This window comes from Uranotaenia lowii, chromosome 2 (assembly GCF_029784155.1).
Source record: "Uranotaenia lowii strain MFRU-FL chromosome 2, ASM2978415v1, whole genome shotgun sequence".
NCBI lineage: Eukaryota > Metazoa > Arthropoda > Insecta > Diptera > Culicidae > Uranotaenia > Uranotaenia lowii.
This window is the reverse complement of record NC_073692.1, coordinates 131,339,674-131,364,294: the sequence shown is the minus strand read 5'-3', so window position 1 is coordinate 131,364,294 and position 24,621 is coordinate 131,339,674. Positions and strand designations below refer to the sequence as shown.

The window sequence follows — 24,621 nt, the reverse complement described above, 5'->3', positions numbered from 1 at the left end:
CTACAGTACCTGTACAGAGCTTGTTCAAATTGTGATGTCCTGACTAATGCAGATTTTTGTTATTTCGATCGTTTTGGTAATATTGTCATTTTCTCGTTTTTTTTTCATTTTTTTTTTTTGTCATTTCTGTCATATCTTTGTCACTTTTTGTAATTTTTGCTATTTTTGTCATTTTTATCAATTTTGTCATTTTTTACATTTTTGTCATGTTTTTTTTTTAAACATTTTTATCATTTCTTGTAATTTTGTTTTTTTTTTTGTCTTTTTTTATTAAGGTCTGTGTTTTGCTATTTTGGTCAATTTTATATTTTCTGCCATTTTTGGTCATTTTGGCTTTAAAAAAAACGTGCTTGTTTTTACTCTTATTTAGGTTATATCAAGATAAGCGTGTACAACTGTTTTTGTATACTTCTGAAAACTGAAATTTTATTCTAAAAAATCCCTAAAATCAGTACCGAGCGTCTCGATTCTGGTAAGTCAATCAAGTTTGTAAAAAAAACCTGATATTTAAATCCATTTGACTATTGCAGACAAGCACAAATAATGATCGAGGTAGAGGAAGTCATAGTCAACGAGTATGAGGAACCGGAAATGCTGATGGAGGAGGAAGTTGTTTCATCGCCAGGTAAAAAAGATGAAATGAAATTTTCAGAACTCCGGTAATAATTTTTGTTTTCCACAGCCATCAGACAAAATATCGGTACGTTCAAGAAGGTACCGGTTCTCCGAAAACCGGGCGAAGTTATCACCCCGCTAGGAAAGAGGCAACCTGTCGGCAATGGTAATTGTACTAAATTCTATCACTTTGAAAAATTTTTGTTTCCCAAAGTCAAATGTTGATTTAATAAGGTAGACATTTTCATATAATGTACGTTTGTAGGCTAAAACTGCTACATCACGCAGAATTCTTCTGTGACAAAGTACATAGAACTCTAATGTTGTGCTACAGTTTATGTGATTTAGTTTATTTTTAATTGAAATAACTGTGGCCTAAGAGTTACACTACATGTAATTTAAAAGCTGCCGTAATTTCAACCAATAATAAATTCAATTGTACTACGTTTTGCGCTAGATCTGTTTCGACTTGCTGCTCTTTTTCATTTCCATAATTGAAAATACTAAGAGAAGTCTTCTTGGCGTATTCGTAAATTAAGTTTTTCTATTGAAGTGATTTTTTTTATCGATGTTGGCGTTCGTAAAATACAAACAAGCGTATGCCAAAGTATTGGAAGGTATTCCCTAAGGAAGAAAATCCCAAAAAATCCATCGATTGATTCATCACCCGAAAAATGAATTTACGAATGCGCCGTAAGTGTTTATTCCTAATTTGGCAAATATATGGTTTTGTTAGAGTATAAAAAAGATTTTATATATTTTTGAAAAATAATTTCAAATTTACAAAGCTTCTAAGAAAACAATGATTAATGAGTACATGTTTTTTTTCGAAAGGCTAAACAGAAACTTAAGTATAATTCAACAATATTCCAATAGAATGATAATGAAAATCTTTCTATTGAACAAGCAAATTGACCACCTTATTTTAGCTAGTACTTCGGGAATGCAGAACAAAGCTCTCCCAGCAGGAAAACACTCCGAGTGGTCCAGAGTGCCTGGCCCAGGGACCAAACCAATGATGAGTTCAGCAAGCCAATCCATATTCCCAAAGTTGGAACACATGCAGAACGAGTCTCACGGAGATGATTATCACGACGACGAGGAACTAGAGACCCCGCCTTGCACAAGCTGCTACAGCAAACAGATGGAACGCATCGAAAGTAAACTAGACTTTATCCTATCGAAGCTGTCGGTGCACGACGATTCACTGAAAGTTCTCAAATACAACATCAAAGACCTGAGAGTCGAACTGAAAAACAGTAATAAACCTACGACAGCGGAAACCTCCTCGAGTGCACCTTCGCTAGAAAGCTTCCACATAGCGATGAAAGTGGAACGAAAGCGGACTATTATTTTTCCGATCTCGGATGACAACTATTTGCTTCGGCTGGAAGAGCTGGTTCAGGCCGACGAAAACATACGCTGCGAAATTATAAGTGTCTATAACGAGGCCCCCCAAAACAGTACCTACGACTATCTGAGAAAGAACATTACGAACCTGTTTGAAAACGCCTCTAAATACACGTGGACCGGAAAGCCACCGAACAACACACCGAATGCGCCCGGATCGAATGCTGCCTGCCGGCTTCAGTTGGTCGAAATTTTGATCAGCTGCTGCAACGAAAAGTTTCCGCAGATAAGTCGAACCCAGCTTCAGAAGGAGTTCCGGCGGGCCTTGACCAACTTCAACGAGGCTCGAGAGCTGAGGCGCCGGCGGAAAACGGAAAGCAACCAGTTGATGCACTCGTTCGTGGAGAAGTTCGATGAGTGTTAGTTGGATTTTTTTAAAAGAAATATTTCCAAGACATTTTAGTTAATATAATATGTTTAAATACCTACATGCATTGTGTTAATGGATATTAATGCACTCCGAACCTACCTACTTTAAAACTGCTATTTAAAGTCTGCACTTGCAGTTAACTCTCATCCGGAGGATATTTTATTACCTTTGTCAGGTCTTTTCTAAAAGTTGGAATTCAAAATGCTTCAGAAGAGTTTCATTAGAGTTAGAAAAAAAAAATAGAGTCAACGTAATTTGAGTTTTAATTGTTGTTAAATCCAATTTCCATGCACTACTCATTGACGATGACTCCTGGCACGACTTGGAACTTGTGTGGACCCTGAAGACGATATTCTCGTCGTTGGTGACTCCAATATACCAGGTTTGAAGTGGTTACCATGGTAGCTTTTTGTACCCGAATCCTGTGTGGTTTACATTTTCGGCGCCTTTAAACATAATACTAGACTCCCTGAGTACGGCAACCTTGCTTAGAATTATCAGAAATTAACGAAAACGGACGTATGTTGGATCTCTACTTTGCTAGCGATGGGTCTCGTGTTCCGACCATCGATTCGGCTTCTGCCCCGTTCGTTAAGGCACTCCAGCATCATACAGCTTCACTGGTCTCGCTCGAGGTCACTGGATCTGTCGAAAAATCAGCACCTTTCTATCTCGACTTCAAGAAAACGGATTCCGATGTTATCTCCCATATCCTGGTCACCATCGATTGGGAATCTGAACTCGATCTATTGAATCCCAAAGCTGCTATCGAAACCTTTTTGCATATCTAAAATTACGTTATCGACTGCCACGTGCCAAAGCACAAGACTTCCAAGAATTTGCGGACTCCCGGTTTACGAAAGAACAGCGTCGACTGAAGACGGTGCAGAGATGTGCCCTTAGAAATCACCATAAGCTGCTCAAATCCTCTCAAACTAAGGTTTGATGGGGGGGACCAAAATCGTTCTGGAAGCATGTCAAAAGTCAGCAGAATGAACCTGGTATTCCAACTCGAGCGTTTCTCGATGGCAACACTGCGAACTCTGATTGCGAAATCAGTGCTCTCTTTGCTCAAAAGTACTCGAGTACCTTTGCTACTGCTTCAACATCCCAAGAACACGTGGAAAGTGCTGTTAGGAATGTTTCGCCACTCGGCTTCTGCATCAGCACGATTGTAGTAGAGGGTGCGGTCACATCTATAGCAGCAGCAAAGCTCAAAAACTCTACAGGTCCGGACGGTATACCATCTATTTTTGTAGAATGAATAATGCCTGTTTTACTGACTCCTGGGAGACTCAATTTTCAAGCTTCTCTTGACAGAGCCACCTACTCTTCACTATGGAAGGAAGCTTACATGTTTCCGGTCCATAAAAAGGGGGATTAGAGAGACATCAACAGCTATAGAGGAATTTTCACTTTATGTTCAATCTCCAAACTACTTGAATTAGTCGTCATGGTTATCATCCGGTTTTCTAGTACTGTAAGCTAAATTTGTCAATCGATCAGCACGGTTTTATGCTCAAACTCTCCATGACAACTAACAAGTTGATCTTCACCTCCTATGTACACTGAAAGTTTTGCTGCTAAGTCTCAAACTATCGCCATTTGTGAACTTGGGTGCTTAGCATTCTGGATACCTTTACTTGGCTGGTTCCGCAGTTTTTTTTCCGGTTGGGGAGAGAGTCCACTTTACTGCGAACTTTAGGTTGATCTATTGTTGATCTATTAGGGAGGATCTCCAAGTGCAATCTAAGTTCCCTTGAAAAGATCCATCCACATGCATGTGCCGCATCATTGAGGCGTACAATTCCAAGGTATACCCGGCTAGCATTTCACTAATGCTAAAATCGCCAACCTTCATCATACTATGTGTGCCAGGCTATGTCACGACCGGGATTCGATCTCATGAACGTTGGCTTAGAAGACAAATATGCTATCCTCTAGGCCACGATCTGCTGCCAAGTTCTGGTTCCGCAGTTACTTAACTGGACCTAAATTCGCACTGGATACACTCTCTTCAGCCAGTTCTCTGCCTCCTCCGGTGTGCTCCAAGGTAGTCACCTAGGACCTATTATCTTCTTGATCTATTTTAACGATGTGCTCTCACTTCTCGATGGCCCCAAACTGTGTTATGCTGATGATTTTAAATTGATCCCACACCATAAACGGTCAGGATGACATTATTGAATTCCTGCAAAACCAGTTCAATCTATTCACACAGTGGTGCGACATCAACAGCCTGCCTATGAATCGCAGCAAATGTGCAGTCATCAATGATCTGGGCGTTATACTCGACCGTAAGCTGGACTTCTAAACACATACGAGCTTCGCCGTCGATAAAGCTTCTAGAAGCCTCGGATTTTGATTTCGAATGGCCAAGGAATTCAAGGACGTGTACTATCTGAAGAGTGAATTGGCTTGTTCGATCCATCCTCGAATACGCTTCCGCTGTCTGGTGTCCCTACTACCAGAACGCTACCGAGCGGCTCGAGGCTATCCAACGTCGCTATTTTTTTTTTCTTTATTATAGAGACTTTCAGCCTCGGGCTGGTTCGTCTCTTAAACGTCGCTTTTTGCGTTATGCCCTCAGACATCTTAACTGGCAAGACCCGTTTCACCTGCCAAGCTACGAACATCGATGTTGTCTCATAGACATGGATACTCAAGCACGATCTACTGACATCGCGAATCGATTGTCCTACGCTACTGGAAGCTATTCCTCTTAGTGTGAGACCCCATGGACAGAGAAACCAGGACCTTCAACTGTATGTTCACAAGTTCCCATTCGATTGAACAACTACGGAGCCAATAGGGCTTTCATCGGTGTAAGTAATGAACAAGTTCAACTGCTTTTCCGAGCTCTTCGTCTTTGACGTATCGAGGGATGTTTTCCGAAGAGAAGTTTTAATTTAATATATCGATAAATCGTTTAATTTAAAGTCGTCATCTATACTTGGTCTGTTGATTGAATAAACGAATAACAATAACAAACGATAAGTTTTGGAAAATAATCTGTCAATTTTATTCAATGCGATATAGACGAACACAAATCCTGTAGGTATATTAAAAGGAATTTTGCTAAAACGTTAGCGAGCCAGCCCAAGCAACCTGAAGTCCCCCTTACTCAGTCCCATAATTGATATGAAGTAAGTTCTATGCAGCTCAAAATTTAAGTTCTTATTGATACTTTCAAGTTTCCCAACAAGTCTTAATGACCTACAATTCAGCTTCCAACGGCTTTTAATTCAGCTCCAAAAAATCGTAAAATGAGCAAACAAAATTCTCTCTCTATCTCAATTGCACCCTTCGCATCGGTTCGTATCACCTTCTCTTGATTACTTACTATGTTCAGAACATGCTGCCGCCATAATGCCACGCGCTGGATTCCAAACTTGACAGTTTGTCAGTTGCTCAATTGTTTCTTTCCTACAATTCTTACATGAGCATCAGAATGGCCACTCAAGTATCAAATTGCTTATTGGAAAAAAAACTTATCTGTCAACCGGCATTCTCTACAGCCACTTAAACGAACTTTAAAGTAGTTTTAAGAACTTAAATTTTGGGCTGAATAGCATTCTCTTCAGACAGAAACGAGAGCTGATTAAGCTTCTGTGGAACCTTTTTAAGGGGATTCTGGTTGCTTGGGTTGCCCGACTTGGGGATTGAACCCCGACCTTCGTGGTAATAATCGAACACGCTATCACTGGACCACGCCTAGACGTTGTTCTTACTGAAACTAAAACTCGAAGCGGTGATAGCGCACCCGCCCAACCAGACGCCCGGCCAGCAAGCCAAGAAGAAAGCACCTCAATGCACTTTTGTGACTTAGTAAATCCCGTTTTGAGTACTTTTGTACCCTTCATGTTGCTTGAGTCCCTTACAACTTTGTTGTAAGCCATCAGCAGGGAGAACTTTCGGAATGGAAAGAAGAGAACAAACTAACTGTTTGAAGGTTAAAACTGGAATGACTTTATTTTTAACTTTGCGTTCTATTTATATTAGTCTGTTCCCTAGAGATTCATAGGGAACCATAGTTACAATAATTTGTTTGTTAATGATAACATCAATGTGCGGGTGTTGTTATTCATCTCATCGATTACTTCGTTGAGACGAATCTCAACAAACTTAGATATAAATCACTTTTCCAACTCATAAGTTCATTAATGAGTACATATAGTTCACTTATGGGAATTGAGCTAAATAAGTCACATACAACGTACATATAAATCACTTTTGCAACTTTCAAGTTCATTAATGAGCACATAAAGTTCACTCATGGAAATTGAGCAGTTGATTCTCTTTGTCAGCAAATATTTAACTTTCAAGGCCTTCATTTAAGTAAATATGTGACTTTTGGTTGCTTGGGAGGTTGTTGAATTTGTTGGACCATAAATAACTCACCATCACTCCTTGCCAGTTTTAGGTCAACTTCTGAACTTTGCATGTTGTTTGGTCATTTTGGATTTGGTGGCCCACAATTCAGACTATTTTTCAAAATAAAAAGAAATCTTTTTTTTAAATCAACAAGAACTTGGGGGAATAAGTTTATTAAAATAAATAAAATTGCCTAATGATACTTAAGAAATGTACAAAATCATACCATTTATCTTTTTCATTTTATCTGCAATAATAAAAAAGTTATAACGCGAAGAAATAAAGTGACCCATGATACCCAACTTTCCCATAACAAATTTAGTAAAATATGGAATTCGAATATTCGTGTTTTTTTACCACGGAATAAAAAAGGTTTTAATATCATAGATTTATTAATTTGATGAGAGATCTAAGCTAATTATAGCCGAGTATTTTTTAAAGATTTTTCTTCAAGAATGTTGTACATGATGCATTAAAATTATACAAAAAAAATCATCGACCTCCACACAAAATTTTGGAAAGATTCATTTTTTTGAAACAAATATATTTACAAAACCTAATAATTTTTTTCTATGCTTCCAAAAATTAAATGTGTTTAAAATTGTTTGAAAAAATTGTTTATTTGGCTGTTCTAGTTTTCATCACGATTTTCTCAACACATTGCGGACCAAATACAATCTCGTTTTTTTCCGTCGACACGAGTGCGCCGCACTTAGAAGCAAAACTCAAATGTAATAAATTTGATAAGGAAACTATATTCGAAAAATTTAAACAGTAACTCATACTTAGTTTGTAAAATTTGGTTCAGTGGTTTCTGAGATATAAAGTACCGAATTTTGTGGTCCTTGATGTGTTAAGAACCTTTTCCAACCTAGTAAAACACCCTAACGTAAGCATTTTTGATGCCATACTTTATCATCGCCAGCACCGGGAAGTATCGATTGACGATCTTGGTGTTGATCACAGTTTGAAAATTGAACCACCATCTGAAGGGGGCAATGAAGAGCAGTACCTCGTTGACCGTCATCAGGAATGCCAACATGAAGCGGCTGTGCCATCCGAGCTGTTTGTACACCGCTGGACTTCCGTCTCGCTCGTCTGAATCCCAATAATAGTGGCCGGGGACGTTGCAAATCCGCCGGGTCAGAAACATGTAGGCGTCATACTCAAGGAAGCTGCTGAATGCCCACAGTCCATTGATCATGGTTTTGGTCATGAAGACGAAATCCGGACTGGGCGACTGCAAAGCCGGACGCAAAAGTTGATCGTTTACCAGCTGCATTTGTTGCCTGGTTGTTTCCAGGTTATCGGTGCATAAATTGAATCTGTAAAAAAAGGGAGATGATTAACGTTTTTTTTTTTTTAAATGAATTTAAAATACAAATACAAACCGATCCTCGATACCCAACATGTATCCGATGGTGCGCCAGAAGTGGATGAAACCCTCGAAGTCTTCTCGAACGTACTGGATGCCCAGCTTTTGGGGGTTCAATATCACGAAGCCCAAAAAGCCGAACTGAGTAATAGCCATGTCCTTCTGGGAGACCATCATTTTGGGATCCTTGCGGTTGGCTGCCTTCCCACTGGAGGCGTGGATTCGCCGCACGTAGGCCAACGATTTCCATGAGCTTAAACGGGGGAAAATATTGTGGAAGCTTAGATTTGGAAGTCAAATGAAAATTTAACCGAATGGAATGGTACGTTTGACTAAAAAGTCGATTCGGGGTTATTTTGAAATTTTTAAAACCCGTGGGGTCTTAAAAGCTTGGATCAAAACTCATTCATGATTTTTTGAAGAATTTTTAAGTAATTTTTACATGAGTAAATTTGAACTTTATGTTTTTATGGGAAAATTAAATTTTTTGTTCTGAAAAATCAACATCATTTTTGTTTTTTCTGTGGAACAGAGTCTGGCCTGGTTTTTCAAAGGAAATTTTCCGCTGAAAAACTTTGTCGAAAAACATAACTTCGTATCTTATTGGGCAAAAAGTTATTAGCTGATGAATAGGGGCATGTTTTTTGGCTTTGAAAATCGATTAATTCAACTGATATCACTATTTGTGCCTAGCGAGGTATTGCATGACTACTTTTTAAGGAATACTTCGATAGGCACAAGTAGTGATGTCAGTTGGACTGATTGATTTTTTACGCCAAAAGACATACCCCCATTTCAAATTCCAAAATGACCCCAAATCGACTCAGTCTAATGGTTCATATCTTAAGTCTACTTTAAGATACAGTTTTCAGATTCGTATTTTGAAGATTGATTTACAGCTTGAGATTTCTAATATAACACGAGATAACAAAATTTATATTTCTCCGAGATGCTAAGAACTAAACAGCGGATTTTGACTAGTTTGGGGGCGCTAATTCCAAATATGCAATTAGTTTCTTTTTTCCAACAGCTCTTGTTTTCAAGTATACTTTATGAAAAAAGGTAATAATTTATGCACTTTTTTTGGCACAGATTATCACAAAGATTTGGTAATTGAAAATTTTAGATAAACTTTCCCGAAGACCGCGAGGTATTTTGACTTCAGGGGAAAACTTTATAGAAGTTTTCCTAGTGTTTATTTTTTTTTTCAATTCTACAAAAAAGAGAAATTTTGACGAAATGTTCAAGAACTTTCAAACCAAATTAGATCCAAGATATTTCTAAAAGCATTCAAATCGTTTTGCAATCTTCAACAATGTACCAAAAGACTTTCCTAAGTGATATCAAAAATATTTGTAATGTTATCTATACAAATTTCCAAAATATGTGGAAATTATTTTTTTCTAAAGCGTTGTAGGTATCCCTGAAACTCCAATATCTAGGTAATATCTTAATCCTTGATGGAATTGGAGGATAAAAAATGGATTCAAAATCAGATTTTTTTCATGTTTATCAGTTATCATCAATGATCGATTTCACTGAAATCGATATTTTAAAATTTTCACCCACCGTATCACAAGAACAAGAGGGTATTTTATTCTTTTGTTATTCACTTTTCCTCCCCCAGGATGTTATACGATAAAAAGTTGACGTTTAACCCAAATTTGATGAAACTGGTATCATCGTGTATAAAAGTTTGTTGACAAAGTACTGACATATTTTTTTTTGTGAGAAAGCGACTGGATTTCGTAAAATGGGACGAATTGATCAAGAAACTCGTGTTTTTATAATTCAAAAGATGATCAGATGGACTATCGTGTAGAAATATTGCAAAGATTGTGAAACGATCGAAGTCTGCGGTTTATCAAATCATCAAGAAGTTTGGAGAGCACCATACTCTTGAAGATTTGCCTAGATCCGAAACCAGTAGAGGCACAGTGAGCCACAAATCGAGAAGAAATGTGTTAAGCTTTTGTTGTCACATGAACACAACTCTGTTAGAAGAATTGCCAAGAAACTGAAAAAAATTCCGTTGGGACCGTCCAAAACATAAAACGAAGCAACCACATTAAGACCTACAGGAAGCAGAGACATCCTAAACGGAGTGCGGAACAGCACGAACGAGAGAAGCTGCGATGTCGGAGACTGGATACGATTTTGAAGAAGCAAAGTAACCGTTGCATTTTGATAGACGATGAAACTTATTGCAAACTGGACACAGCCGCTCTTCCTGGGCCGCAATTTTTCAACGCAATTGTAGGTAAGGAGGTAGGTACCTCATGATAAGAGATCCATTGAAATCGAAAAGTTTGGCAAAAAAGTGCTTGCCAACTCTGCTCTTGCGGAAAAAGAAGTTCACCATATTTCACAACAGGTACCATCCATCAATGGTGAAAATTATCGTAAGGAATGCATCAAAAAACGCCGCACGTTACGCTTCAGGTATTCTCAAACTACTGAAATCCTTCAAGACATGCTTCCGAAAATCAATCATTTTCACTGAGCCATGCTTGACTACATTCAGAGCCAAAAAATCAAAGCAGTCAAATTTTCCTCCTTCAACCAAATCATACAAACAATCATGCATGACAACGACGCTTCTGTATTTGAAACACTTTTGCGATACATGATGAGGTAAAAAAGGACACAGACTATCAGCAACGAACGTCTCGATGCTGATTTCCTTCCTCTAACGACTTTCAACCGTTAGGATCATAACTGATATGTATCAGTTCTGAGCGATCTATGTAGGCTATCAGATGATTTTTTATTTTTCGTTTTGCCTAGAAGGACAAAATCATGACTAGGTAACCGCAATGAACTGTCCAGCATGTGCTACAGCTTTTTTGAACATGTGGTCCTGGTGTTTATTCAGATTTTTCCTTTTGAAACATTAATGATCGTCTATCAATAACGAGCATTATCAACAATGATGCGAGGATAGACGTTCGGGAATGATTGAGGGAGCGACGTTCAAAATGTATCACCAAGTATGTCGATCACCGTCGATTAGCCACGTGACGAATAGCAACGGTAGCCTCCGGTGGGGCATGGTATATCTTCTTGTATCAAGTTAGTGTTGATTTTCGACATATATTCAATGGGTACTTTTACCACGTGCGTATCACAGCACTCGGAGGTAGCATCATTCTAGCTAGAAACCATTCCTGATTGCTTTTCTTGAGCGATTTTCCGATCACTGCTTCAAGATATGTTTTGTTGAGAAAGAGGACAATCCACCCGGTAGAGCGCCCAGTAGAGCGTTACTGGGCAATCATCAAGCGCAAGCTTCGGGAGGACGGTAGAGAAGCACAGTCCATCGACGAGTTCAAGAAAATGTGGACAAAAGCCAGCCGAAAAGTCAAGCCGGAAATTGTAAAGAGGCTTATGAGGGGAGTTCGAGGAAATGTGCGACAATTTTATCGTTGAAAACTTTTGGTTAAATTTCTCACTTTCTTCTTGTTCTGGATTAGTTTTGCAATGTTATACAGAAAACTCTATGTAATTTGGTCAATAAATGAATAAGATATCATCAAAACAAAGTGTCCGTTTTATAAAATGAACACTCCTTATGTTTTTTTTTGTGCCGAAGGAGGAAAAACGGCTAAATTTGTTATAACTTCGACCAAATTCAAAATTTTGAGCTATTTTGAAGGCCAAGCTTCAGAAATTAAAATACGTTATCAAAAATATCCTTGATTTGACAAAAGAGTGGTTCATAGAACACATTATAGAGCGCGTTCGTGTTGCCCAAAAATGAAAGTTGAAAAATATCTTCATTGGACGCTATCTCAAAAACCATTTGACAAAACATCACAAAAATTTTCATATGTAAACTTTATATTACCAGGTAGCTTCGCTGAAATTTTCATCAATTAACATCCATGCATTCCAAAGGTATTCGAAAACAGAGTGTTGCATTTTTTTTTCGAATACACTCCTTAGTTTTAAGTAAACAATTCATGTTACAAAATTGTAATTGTAATTGAAAATACGAACACTGTTTCCGTGTCCATGAAATTAAAGGTTCGTTTTGGTTCTGTTTCCTTTAGAAAATAGGCCTCCAATGAAAAATTGCCTTGGCCTTCTCGAAGGGTTAATGCGGCACTACTTTCCAGTATGTAAAATTATTAAAATTTGTTTTCAATATAAAGTCTGCTTCATTTAATATTTGAACACAAACAATTGCGTGTAGTTAAGTCATTTATTAACGAATTCATAATTTGTTTTTCATACAAATGTAGCATTTTCTTGACTCTTTCATAAAAAAAAATTAAAAAAATTATTCATTGCTGTTTCGAAGAAATTCTCGTACTTTTCCCGTAATACGGCACATTAGGCGGCGCACACCCTTTTCGTCCACCGTTTTGGCGATTTGATTCCACCAGTTCTTCATTTGAGTCATGTTCCTAACAAGTTTTCCCTTTGCCTTAAGCCTCCGCTTCGTGATTGCCCAGTATTTCTCTATCGGCCGGAACTGGGGGCAGTTTGGGGGGTTGAGGTCCTTCGGTATTACGCTGACCCCGTTCGTTGCGTACCATTCCATAACCGTTTTGCTGTAATGGCAGCTTGTGAGGTCCGGCCAAAACATTACTGGACGGTCGTGGGCACGAATAAACGGCAGAATCCGTTTCTGTAGGCACTCTTTTTTGTAGACTTCTGATGTCATTGTCTTGTCAGTGAGAAAGACTTTGGTTTTCTGTCCACAACTGCATATCCCCTGCCAAATCATGTACTTGCGGGCGAATTTATCCGCAAACACGAACTTAAATTTTGCAGGTACATCCCCCCGAGCCGTCGCCAAATAAAATTTTTGACCTGGGATTTGCCCAAAGTCCGCCTTCACGTAGGTCTCATCGTCCATCAGAATACATCCGTCGAACTTGGTCAGCACTTGGTCGTACAGCTTTCGAGCACGTATTCTGGCCACATTGTTCTGCTTCAGCGTCCGATTTGGCTGTTTGCTGGCTCGGAATGACCTTATTCCTTCCCGGAGACGAATTCGTCGCACCGTTCTGTGAGCGGCCTGGATCTTATTGGCCAAATCGCGGTCTGAAAGATTGGGATTCCTCTTGACGGCCTTGATGACTTTCCCACGCAGTTTCCGGTCGACAGTTCCACTCCGACGCTTCGAATGCGGCTTCCGAGCCGTCGTCAATGTGCTCAATGTCGTCAATAAAATGCTATCGTTTGGTGTTATGACATAAATACATGGTGAAAGGTAATGAATTTCCCGACACGTGGGTGAAAAAAGTATCCAAATCCGTCCACTAGGAGCGCCTCAATTAGCAAAAGAATTTGTTCCAATATTAAATGAAGCAGACTTTATTTAATATTCAACTAAAAACAAATTTAGAAAAAAAACCAACAGTGTGTAAAAAGTAAAAAATAAACAAAGCTTTATCAGATATGCGATACCATTGATGATTCGATTACTGTATCTTTGTATCATAGCTTGATTCAATTGCTTATCAAAAGTTGACGAACGTTTTTGAGTGAAAGCGTAAATAATTTCCTAAGTGATGCTCGTTTCTATCCCGATGAACTTAAGTGTTTGATGAGTGAAGAAAACTTCTACATGACGTCAAACGGGATTTGATTCTCATATGTACTGCCCCTACTCGCATAACAGTCTCATATGAATTTTCGTCATTTTTCATCTAACCTGACAGTTCGTCATTTTGAACACTGCACTTCAATATAAATTAATAAAAAAAAAGGGACTTTGTTCTAGAAATCACGAAAAAATATCAACTAGCGACTGTCCCATATGAAATATACCCGCATAACAGTCCCATATGTGAAATACCACGGATGTAGTTATCTTACTATGTTTCTTTTGGTGAAATGATCTTTGATTTATTGATGTAGTTATCTTACTATGTTTCTTTTGGTGAAATGATCTTTGATTTATTGCTTCAAGTCATTTAAACAAGATTCAACTCACTTGATGTCGAATTATGTACACTACACAGTAACTTTAACTATAGTTTTTGAAAGGCAGGCTAAAATAAAGGAAGGGTGGTCTTCCTGTGAGAAAAACTATCACAATCAACTAAAAACCATGATAAGATTAAACTTACAATGTGGAATTCACGAACTACATTTACAAGTTCAGAAATGATCAAATTTAAGTCTTAGAAGGTTGCTTGGTGAGCAAACCATATTCTGTATGGGACTGTTATGCGAGTATATTTGAAAAAGGTCTCGAATATTCTGTAGCGAGCTCTGTATTTGAAAAAAAAATAATTGAGGATAAAAAAGAGACCATACCCCGTTGAGAAGGAAACTTGGTTAAATGAGACGATCCCAGATGCAGTTATTTCCATGGAAGGTTTTAACTTAGTTCGCAATGATCGAAATCGAAATTGTGGTGTAGTTAGTGTGTATATCAAAAAAGGTTTTAATTATAGGGTTTTATTAAAATTTGAGAATGGCAATGGTAATACGGAGTTCATAATGCTTGAATTTACTGGTAACTCTAATAAGATTTGCTTTGGAGTCTACTACAACCCCCTCGGGCAAGACTGTTCCGAGCTGCTCCAAATTCCCCATCAGCAATTTATGATGCATTATAAAAATTCATTTTTGATAGGAGATTTCAATTATAATCTTTTGAAACAATCTTCAAGGACCAATATTCTAAAAGATACATTATGCAGCTTAAATATACGATGTGTCAATAATAAGCCCACTTTTTTTTCATAACAATGGCAGTTCTTTACTAGATTTATTATTGACGAATTCACCTGAAAGTATCTACAGGTTTAGCCAGATTTCTCTACCAGGTGTATCGAATCATGACCTGATATTCTCGTCCCTGAATTTTACAAAACAAATGACCCAGATACTGGTTTCGAGACTTTTTAAATTTCGATACAGGTGCACTTTCTAGTACTCTCAATGAAATGAACTGGAATTTCTTCCTCAGTATAGATAATCCTGATATGCTTGTGGAAATATTGAATTCGTTTTTGCTGTCTTTGCTTGACACCCATTTTCCACTGAAGTTTAAAAAGCATCGTATAAAAACATGGTTCAATCGTGATATTGAAATAGCTATTATTAACAGAGATTTAGCTTATAAAACCTGGAAACGATCGAAATCGATTGATACATTAAAAAGGTTAATACAATGATAACAAATGCTAAAATAAGGCATGATAGAGCAAAATTAAATAGGAACTTTCCCGTTAAATAGTTTTGGGATAATTTGAGAAGTTTTGGACTTAGTAATACAGAGAAGTCTTCACGTGTCACAGAATTTTCTGCTATAGATGTAAATCAGTATTTTTGTTCCAATTTTACATCTGATAATGATCAAGAAATTTTTATACCCCATACATCAACTGGGTTTCATTTCAGACCTGTAAATGAATATGAAATTGTTAATGTAGTTGCTTCAATTCAATCCAATGCTACTGTAGGGGAGATGGGGGCATAATGGCCACCTTAAGGAAAACGGTTATTTAACCATAGAAAATAGCTATAATATGGAGGTTACATTATTGTTTCGTGTTCAGACATTTGAAAAGTCTATTCCCTAACGGGCTGAAACGTGAAAAACTAGATGAAAACGTTTAAAAATGCCTTTTAAAAATTTTTGCCAAAAGCTGAAAACCAGCCACTGTGGAGGCATAATGAGAACCCCCCCTGAGGCAGTATGAGCACCATCAATCAGGGCAAGATGTGGGGCAATCTAGCAGCGAATTCAATTCGATGAAGTCAGGTGAGTCGTAGATTCATCAAAAAAAGCAATAACAAAATAATCTAGGTCTGTTTTTAGAATACAAACACTAGCACGCTCATACATTATGTGCTTTGTTCGGAGGATGATGCTACTAGCCGTATAATGTAACAATAAAAAAATCGATCATGAATTGTAAATGAAAAAAAATCATCTCGAACAGAAATCTGACGCTAGTCTTTTGATTACCTCTCCGACACCTTACCAATAGGCTAAATCGTCGGATGAAAACTAGTCAAGGTGTGGCGCTATAAATCAATTTTAATTCGCTGCTAGATTCTACGGCAGAAAATGCTCATTATGCCTCGATAATATGGTGCTCTATATGCCCCTAGTCAACAAATTTAAGTAAAAACGTGATTTAAAATTGATAAATGTGAAAAATCAAAAATTTTATGATGGTAAAAATTGAGAAACAATGTGTACATCATGTTGCAGTGCGTACATTATAGATCAAGGTTATTTTAAGATCATAAGAGCTTATTTCGTGGTGCTCAAAAATTATAATATTTTCGTAACTTGAGAACCAAGCTAGTTTTTTTTAAATATCTCTGTAAAGATGATAAGGAGATTCCTTTTTTGTGAAAAATTAATACTATAGGAAGTACGAAACAAATCCTCATGAAAATTTATTTAAGAAAATACGTACTTTCGTAGAAAAGAGTAGTGCTCATTATGCCTCGGGTGCTCGTTATGCCCTCATCTCCCCTACTCGATAACATTCCAATCAAACTTGTTAAATTGTTCTTCCTTATATACTCCCAGTTTTTAATCATCTTTTTAATACTATTCTCAGTACATCCAAATTTCCCTTCCAGTGGAAAAGAGTTAAGGTTATACCAATTCCAAAAAAAAAATCCAATAATCATAGTATTAAGGGAGAGTGGGGTATCGTGGGCCATGGGGAAACGTGGGACACTTTTAATATCTCAGATGTGTGTTGAGATAAAAATCTCAAACCAACTGTCATCGTCGTCGCTTTGCGTGAGCATATGTTCCTATATGTTGTTGACTGAAATACGCATCATATGCTTCTTTTATTTATCAAGCTAAAAAAAGTTAGAAAAATTTACTTACTTAATTAAAAAAACACCCGCTAATTTCATCGATGGGGAACCTACAGTGCATAACAAAAATATGCTCATACGCTTATGATCTTAGTTTTGTCATGATTTTTCACGTGGAAAAGGAATTTTTGATGAAACATCAGTAAGTCATACAAACGCAACAAAATTGCAAATCATAGCTTGTGGGGAATCGTGGGCCACACATCTTGAATCACCTATATTTTTATGATTTTATACACATTCAGAACTTAAAATACGTTTTACCTATCTGCAAAGTTTTCTTATGCCAAATGAAGAGTTATGAAAATATTTTGTCCTACCGATATAATAAATTTTGCCAAAACCAGGTTTTGGAATCTATGCGATCATACACAGCTTTCTTTTTTATTTCATCATCTGAAATTGCTTTAAAATAACGAAATGAATTAGGAAATCACAGTTTTGGGTCAACTCACAAATTTTGCATGTTATTTGGTCAATTTGGATTTGGTGGCCCATGATTCCCCACCATTTTTTAAAATCCAAAAAATATTGCTTTTTTTAAAACAATCAGAATTTGGGGAAAATAACTTATTAAAAATTTAAAAAAAATACTTTATGATACCTTGAAAATAAAGAAAACCATACCATTTTTTATTTTAATTTTATCTTCTATAATAAAGAAGTTATGGAACAACGAAAAAAAGTGGCCCATGATTCCCCACTCTCCCATACTAATTTAAGACTAATAAGTTTACTTAGTTCTGTTTCAAAAATATTTGAAAAAATTGTAAAAAAGAAAATTTTGGATTTCATCAATCAATATAACTTGCTAAGTAATAACCAATCCGGTTTTATAGCTTATCATAGTACCGAAACTACCTTAATGAAAGTTCACAAAAAAGGACAGACCACACTTCTTATCATAGACTTTGCCTTAGATAGGGTGTCTCATAAAAAAACTTGTTGAAAAATTGATATCTAAATTTTCTTTTTCTGGATCTGCAGCAAAGATGATAAAATCATACCTTCAAGGACGTTCCCAGGCAGTTTTTAAAGATGATTGTTTTTCGAATTTGACACCTATCGAATCAGGCGTTCCTCAAGGGTCTATTCTAGGTCTGATTCTATTTTCCATTTTTATCAATGACTTACCGTCAGTATTAAAAATTGTAGTATTCCGAAGTTAGCTGATGATGTACAAATCTATTTCTGTTCTGAAAAGTTGTTGCCAATAAACGTTGCGTACAAATCTCTTGCCTATTAACCCAGCAAAAACTAAAGCATTATTATTTAGCAGATCAAATAGGAGTACCGAAGCTCCAACACTAATCTTGGCAAATTCTGAAATCGCTCTTACAAACCATGCTGAAAATCTTGGTATTATTTTTGACCGTGAATTGTCGTGGGATAGGAAGGTTAAAAGATAATGTGGCAAAATCTATGGTTCTTTGAAAAGGTTAAACATTACCACTAGACACCTTGACGTTGCAACTAAGTTAAAAGTATTCAAAAGCTATATACAGACTCCGTTCGTTTTTGGCAACACGCCCGTAAATTTTATGTTGCCAAAATCGAATGTTGTCAAAATCGAACGGTTTTTTTGTTACTTTTTTATTTTTAATTTTTATTTCAAATTGGTCAAAATTGATGTAAAATCTTATATTAGCATAAAATTTTTCAATTTGGCTCAATTATATTAGTTTTAAGCAGTAAAACATGGAAAAAATCGTGTTTTTACAGTTTAAAACTATTATTAATAAGCCGAATTGAAAAATTTCATGCTTATATTACGTTTTACATTAATTTAGATTATTTTGAAATGTAAATAAAAAATAAAAAAGTGACAAAAAAACCGTCTTTTTTTAATGTTGCAAAAATCGAACGGTTTTTGCTCTGATGTTGCCAAAATCGAATGTTGCAAAATCGAACGGGGTCTGTATATCCATTGTTAATCTATGGAGATTTCGCTTATTCAAACTGCTCTGTTAGGACTATGAACAGACTTCGTGTAGCATTAAATTCATGCGTTCGTTACGTTCACAACTTGTCTAGGTTCTCAAGTGTTTCCCACCTTCAAAAAACGCTGATCGGATGTCTTTTCGATAATTTTAACAAATATAGGGGAGATGGGGGCATAATGGCCACCTTGAAGAAAACGCTTATTTAACCATAGAGAACAGCTGTAATATGTGTAACACTCAAATAGTCTATTGCCTAATTGGATGAAACTTGAAAAAGTAGATAAAAATGTTTAAAAATGCATTTTAAGAAATTTTGCCGAAAGCTGAAAACCGGTCACTGTAGAGGCATAATGAGAAAACCCCCGAGGGAGTATGAGCACCATTAATGAAGGCATAATGAGCGTTTTCTGCCGGGGATTCTAGCAGCAAATTCGACTCGATGAAGTCAACTGAGTAATAGAGCTACAGCTTAACTTGTATCGTCTGATGATTTGGCCTATTGGTAAGATGTCGGAGAGGTAATCAGTAGGCCCGAGTTCGATTCCTGGTCGAGGTGATTTTTTTTCACCTGATTTCATGATTGCACCAAACGGTGAGGCGTAGATTCATCAAACAAAGCAATAACAAAATAATCTAGGTCTAGGAATTCAAAGAATTAACACATGCTTATTAGACTAGTTCACTTTTCGGTTTTTTTCGCAGATCAAAGCCGGACTCATATGGGTTGTTCCTCATGCATTTTCAAGTATTTCTGCCAAATTTGAGATCTTTTGAACTAAACTCTGTTCTGCGCAATGAGTTTTCGTGAAAAAAGACCATTTTTCTTGAAAATATTCTTATGAGAGTTCTAGCAAGCCACTGTTATTATTAAACGATAATTTTATGATGCATGGTGGTTGATATTATAACCATTTTTATGAATCTGTTCTAGATAATCGTTCAAAACAGACCGAAAAAATTTAAAAATCAAAAACTACCAACTTGTACAGAAATTTTACTTACAAGTTGAGAGTTAAAAACCTGTAGTAAATCAGAAAAAATATGTTTCACAAAATCTTTTTTTATGAAGATAGCCCTGTTTATTACCATTCATTTGATGCTTAGAATGTAATTATCGCAAGAATAGGAGCAAAGTTATTCAAATATTTATGCATCAGTTTTTAAAACATAGCTGTGTTCCTATTCAAATTTTAGCTGCATGCAACATGAAAAACGTGGCATCAAGAGGACTTGCTTACAATTTGATCAAAGCGCGCGCTTTTTATTTAACTCCTGGCCCCGTCATGGGGTACTTGATTGAATAAAATATCCTTTCTTGTGCACAAGTTGGTGTGGAGCAAACTTGAATGAAAAATATTTTATCAAATCAAATTTGTTGCAAACATCTTTAAATAATTTGAACGCTTTACAACCAATTTGTATATTTATTACATCAATAGAAAGGTAATAAAGAGGGCTAGCTTTACAAAAAAAGATTTTGTGAAACATATTTTTTTCTGATTTCCTACAGATTTTTAACTCTCAACTTGTGAGTAAAATTTCTGTACAAGTTGGTTGTTTATGATTTTTTAAATTTTTTCGGTTTGTTTTGAACGATTTTCTAGAACAGATTCATAAAAATGGTTATAATATCAACCACGATGCAACATAAAATTAGCATATTATAATAACAGTGGCTTGCTAGAACTCTCATAAGAATATTTTCAAGAAAAATCGATTTTTTTCACGAAAACTCATTGCGCAGAACAGAGTTTAGTTCAAATGATCTCGAAATTGTCAGAATTATTTGAAAATGCATGAGGAACAACCCATATAAGTCCGGCTTTGATCTGCGAAAAAAACCGAAAAGTGAACTAGTCTAATGCTCATACATTATGTTTTTGGTGTTTTGTTTGACGGATGATGCTTTGATGCTATTAGCCGTATAATGTAACAATAAAAAAAAATCAATCATGAATGGTATGTGCAAAAATAAAATCACCTCAAACAGAAATCGAACTCGAGTCTATTGATCACCTCTCCGACACCTTACCAATAGGCCAAATCGACAGACGAAACAAGCCAAGCTGTATCTCTATTATTCAGTTGACTTCATCGAGTTGAATTCGCTGCTAGATTCCCCTTCAGAAAACGCTCATTATGCCTTCATTGATAGTGCTCTGTTCGCCTCTAGTGAACAAATAAAAGTAAAAAAGCGTTTTAAAATTGATTAAAGTGAAAAATCAAAAATTTTATGATGTTGAAAATTGAGAAACAATGTGTAGATCATGTTGCAGTGCGTACATTTCAGATCAAGATGATTTAAAGGTCATAAAAGCTTATTTGGTGGTGCTCAAAAATTGTAATATTTTCGTCACTTGAGAACCTAGCTGGTTATTATTCAATATTTCTGTAAAGATGAAAAAGATATTTCTTTTTTGGTGAAAAATTTATACTAAAGGTAGTACGAAACAAGTGCTTATGAAAATTTGTTTAAGAAAATACGTACTTCTGTAGAAAAAAGGAGTGCTAATTATGCCCTGGGAGCTCGTTATGCCCTCATCTCCCCTAGATCTTGCGTTGTTATCCAAAGAATACTTTATGGTGGAGGCCCACATTATATTAAAAGTTTATTTATTCCTGTAAGAAATTCTAGAAATATTAATTTTGTTATCCCATCGCATTTTTCAGTTTATTACAACAATTCGTTTCTCTTTAGAGGCATCTCGAACTGGAATAATCTTCCTAGCCAATTAAAATCCTTAAAAACGAGATCAGAATTCAAGAAAGCTGCACTAGTAAGATTTGCATAAAAAAAGTAACAATCGGATAAGAATAGTAGTAGATATGAAAGTCATCAGAAACTTTTTGAAGTAAGTTAGTGAGTTGAAATGAATATCTAAACAAACCCTAATTGTAACGCAAGGTCGTATGGCGTTGAAACTATATCCAACCTATTTCCCAGATATTTTTATTTTTTTTTATACACTTTTTTACCTGTAGAACAGCAGATATTGGATTTCTTCGCGGTTTACACTTTTTTGTCCATTGTGCATTGGTTCGAGAAGGTATATCTCTCCATGTGTAAAATATTTAAATGGTTTAAAGTAATAAAAAAGACGAAAATTAGACAATTCGTTACTTTGATTTATCGGCCTAGCGGTGAAAAGTGATGTCCTTTTTAGTAGGGACATCTAAAGATTATGAAATTTTTATATAGATGGATAGAAGGTTAGAAGAAATGAAAGATGGTGAAAATGAGCGGGTAGAATTTGTCTAGAAGCATTACCATCACATACCAAATTTTTGTTCCTCACGAGCCTACTACTATGAAGTGGTAGATACAGATAGAGTTGCATCTACCACCACACATTAGTAGGCTTAGCGTGGTCCGCCCCACAAGCGAGAACTTGTAGTGCGGACGAACAAAAAGATGGTATGTGATCGCTCAGATAAGCTCCCTTTAACTCAGAAACGCATCTATCGATGTTTAAGTCTTCTCAGTTTGTTATCTTCGCATTCGTTACATGCGGGGTTTGCATGCGAAACGGTACGGTCGATAGTCTGATAGTGACCAACCACCGATGCTATGCTGTCGTGTTTTTATTTCTTTTTGGCCAAAGTTATTTAATTTTATGAAGAGATTAACCACCGTAATTTTTGTTTGTTACTTTGATTTATCGGCCTAGCGGTGAAAAGTGATGTCCTTCTAGACAAATTCTACCCGCTCATTTTCACCATCTTTCATTTCTTCTAACCTTCTATCCATCTATATAAAAATTTCATAATCTTTAGATGTCCCTACTAAAAAGGACATCACTTTTCACCGCTAGGCCGATAAATCAAAGTAACAAACAAAAATTACGGTGGTTAATCTCTTCATAAAATTAGACAATTCATTCTGAATAAAGTTCTTTTTTTTTCAAAGCTTGACATTATAAACAAATACTATATTATATGACCAAAAAAAAAAAAGAATGAAAGGCATTTTTTGATTCGAAAAAAAAAGAAAACAACTACCTACCCAACTTCACAGCATCGACTCACTGCATGCTCGCATTATTCGACGCGCCAATGTTTTTGCTTCATTTTAGTTATATCAGTCTCACTTAAGTTTACAAACATATGAGGTCGTTACGAAAATTTACATACAAGGATAGCTCCATAAAATCGTGTCGTCTTGCTTCAAATTTGTATTGGAGGTTTTATCGACTTAGTATTTTAGCCTCAAAAGCAAAACTGATAGAACACAGTAAAAAATGATCATGCAACACTTACTCTGTTCCCGGTTTCAGATCATGGCTGTACCAATTCAGGGTATGCAGAATCGTGAGCACGTATCGCTTGAAGGCCGTCATCGGGGTCGAGGATTGTCCGGTAAAAATGAGCACATCCAAAATGGAAGGAATCGCCAGAATCGATATCAGGCCGGTTAGCGCCCCATTGATGGCACCGGTCAGATTTGCGTGGTAAAACTTTTGCCCCCTGTTTTTTTTTCAACGAGTGGGTGGGGAAGAGTTGAATTAAATTGTTAAAAGCAGGGTTGAGGTGATAAAAAATCATCATCAGCAGCAGATCACTCTGAGCGCAACTCACCTCTTGAACTTGTTCTCGTCAAACCAGGGCGGGTGGTGAATCTCGTACGTGTTTACATCTGCGTCGATCGGGATAGTTGCCGCATCATTTAGCAATGTAGCTATGTAGTTCGTTGCTGTGCAGTCGAAGCAAAAACATGGGCGACAGATCAAAATTCGATTAAAGTTAATCTTATGGTTTAAACTTTGAACAGCTTACGCTTACCTGCAGGTTTATCGGCTGCCATTTCGCTTATCTCACAGAAACAGTCCTTCAAAACTTAACGGTGTTCCCTTTCTTCAAAACATTTATTTTCAATGCTGAGTACCTACTGGCTACCAGTTCCCTGTAGAGTAGTTTGTTGTGTACTCGCAACAGTTACTTTAGGTACGTGCTTTTGCAATAACAGTCGCTCACCGACTGAGCAAGTCGGCGCGTATCAAGTAAGGGAAAGTTACAGTGCCCTAGCTAGATTGGTTTTGTGGCAGCAAAGATTAAGATAGCTGGATATAAAACAGCAACCAAAGATGATGAAGTATTTTGCGATATCTAGTTAAACTTGGTTTCCATGACAAACTTAAGCGAGTGAAAATTGAAAAAAAAACTTCCTAAATTTAAGGTGAATCATACAAACGACTTCCTATCTCAGAGAACATTCGCAAACCCAAAAAAAAAAAACAATAACAAAATACGCTGAATAAGGCTGAATAAGCTAATTGTTTCGGGATGATAAACCTCCGAAACCTATAATAATAAATAAGTTCGTTCAACTGTAATTCAAACGATTCTTGATGAACGATTTTGGAAGAGATTTACAATTTTGTTTGTTTTCGGTTCAACTCAAATGGACGCAGTCAAGCGAGGAGTTTGGCTGAAAAATCTGCATTTGATTGCATGCTTATCTACTTACCTACTTACCTTATGACCGTTGGTTGTTCTATTAAAATAGGTACCTACCGATTCTTTTCTGTAATCTCTGTTCATGGTTTGAGGTAAAGTATAAATTTGGCACCAGAGCCGTAGAAAACGCAGGTGATCCGATGTTCTTTTTTTAAATTCTTTTTCAAGAATAAGTTTTATTTCAATTGTAATAGTGAACAACCTTTTATTGGTATTATTTTCTTTTGTGCGAAACAGGCGCATATGGAGCCAAGTAGCGTTATGAG

The 24,621-nt window shown here is 36.6% G+C and overlaps 2 protein-coding genes across 2 annotated transcripts; one reads left to right on the top strand and one right to left on the bottom strand.

The window, feature by feature from the left end:
* Positions 1-373: 373 nt before the first annotated feature.
* On the top strand, positions 374-2,447 carry LOC129746738 (uncharacterized). Its single transcript, XM_055740599.1, has 4 exons — positions 374-472; positions 531-625; positions 683-781; positions 1,545-2,447. Exons 2-4 carry the CDS (start codon positions 544-546, stop codon positions 2,387-2,389), a joined length of 1,026 nt encoding a protein of 341 aa, XP_055596574.1. The 5' UTR covers positions 374-472; positions 531-543; the 3' UTR covers positions 2,390-2,447.
* A 4,356-nt stretch (positions 2,448-6,803) lies between these two features.
* On the bottom strand, positions 6,804-23,899 carry LOC129749119 (uncharacterized). Its single transcript, XM_055744005.1, has 5 exons — positions 23,681-23,899; positions 23,477-23,591; positions 23,159-23,365; positions 8,161-8,397; positions 6,804-8,094 (listed from the first exon to the last, which is right to left on the bottom strand). The coding sequence occupies exons 1-5, from the start codon at positions 23,700-23,702 to the stop codon at positions 7,641-7,643; spliced, it is 1,035 nt and encodes a 344-aa protein (XP_055599980.1). The 5' UTR covers positions 23,703-23,899; the 3' UTR covers positions 6,804-7,640.
* Between the last annotated feature and the right edge of the window lie 722 nt (positions 23,900-24,621).

Coding starts and splice junctions, on each gene's coding strand:
- LOC129746738 (XM_055740599.1), top strand. CDS start 544: ATGATCGAGGTAGAGGAAGTCATAGTCAACGAGTATGAGGAACCGGAA. Junction 626..682: donor GGAAGTTGTTTCATCGCCAG/GTAAAAAAGATG, acceptor TGTTTTCCACAG/CCATCAGACAAAATATCGGT. Junction 782..1,544: donor GAGGCAACCTGTCGGCAATG/GTAATTGTACTA, acceptor ACCTTATTTTAG/CTAGTACTTCGGGAATGCAG.
- LOC129749119 (XM_055744005.1), bottom strand. CDS start 23,702: ATGGCAGCCGATAAACCTGCAG. Junction 8,398..23,158: donor GATCTGAAACCGGGAACAGA/GTAAGTGTTGCA, acceptor CCCCCGTTTAAG/CTCATGGAAATCGTTGGCCT. Junction 8,095..8,160: donor ATGTTGGGTATCGAGGATCG/GTTTGTATTTGT, acceptor CTTTTTTTACAG/ATTCAATTTATGCACCGATA.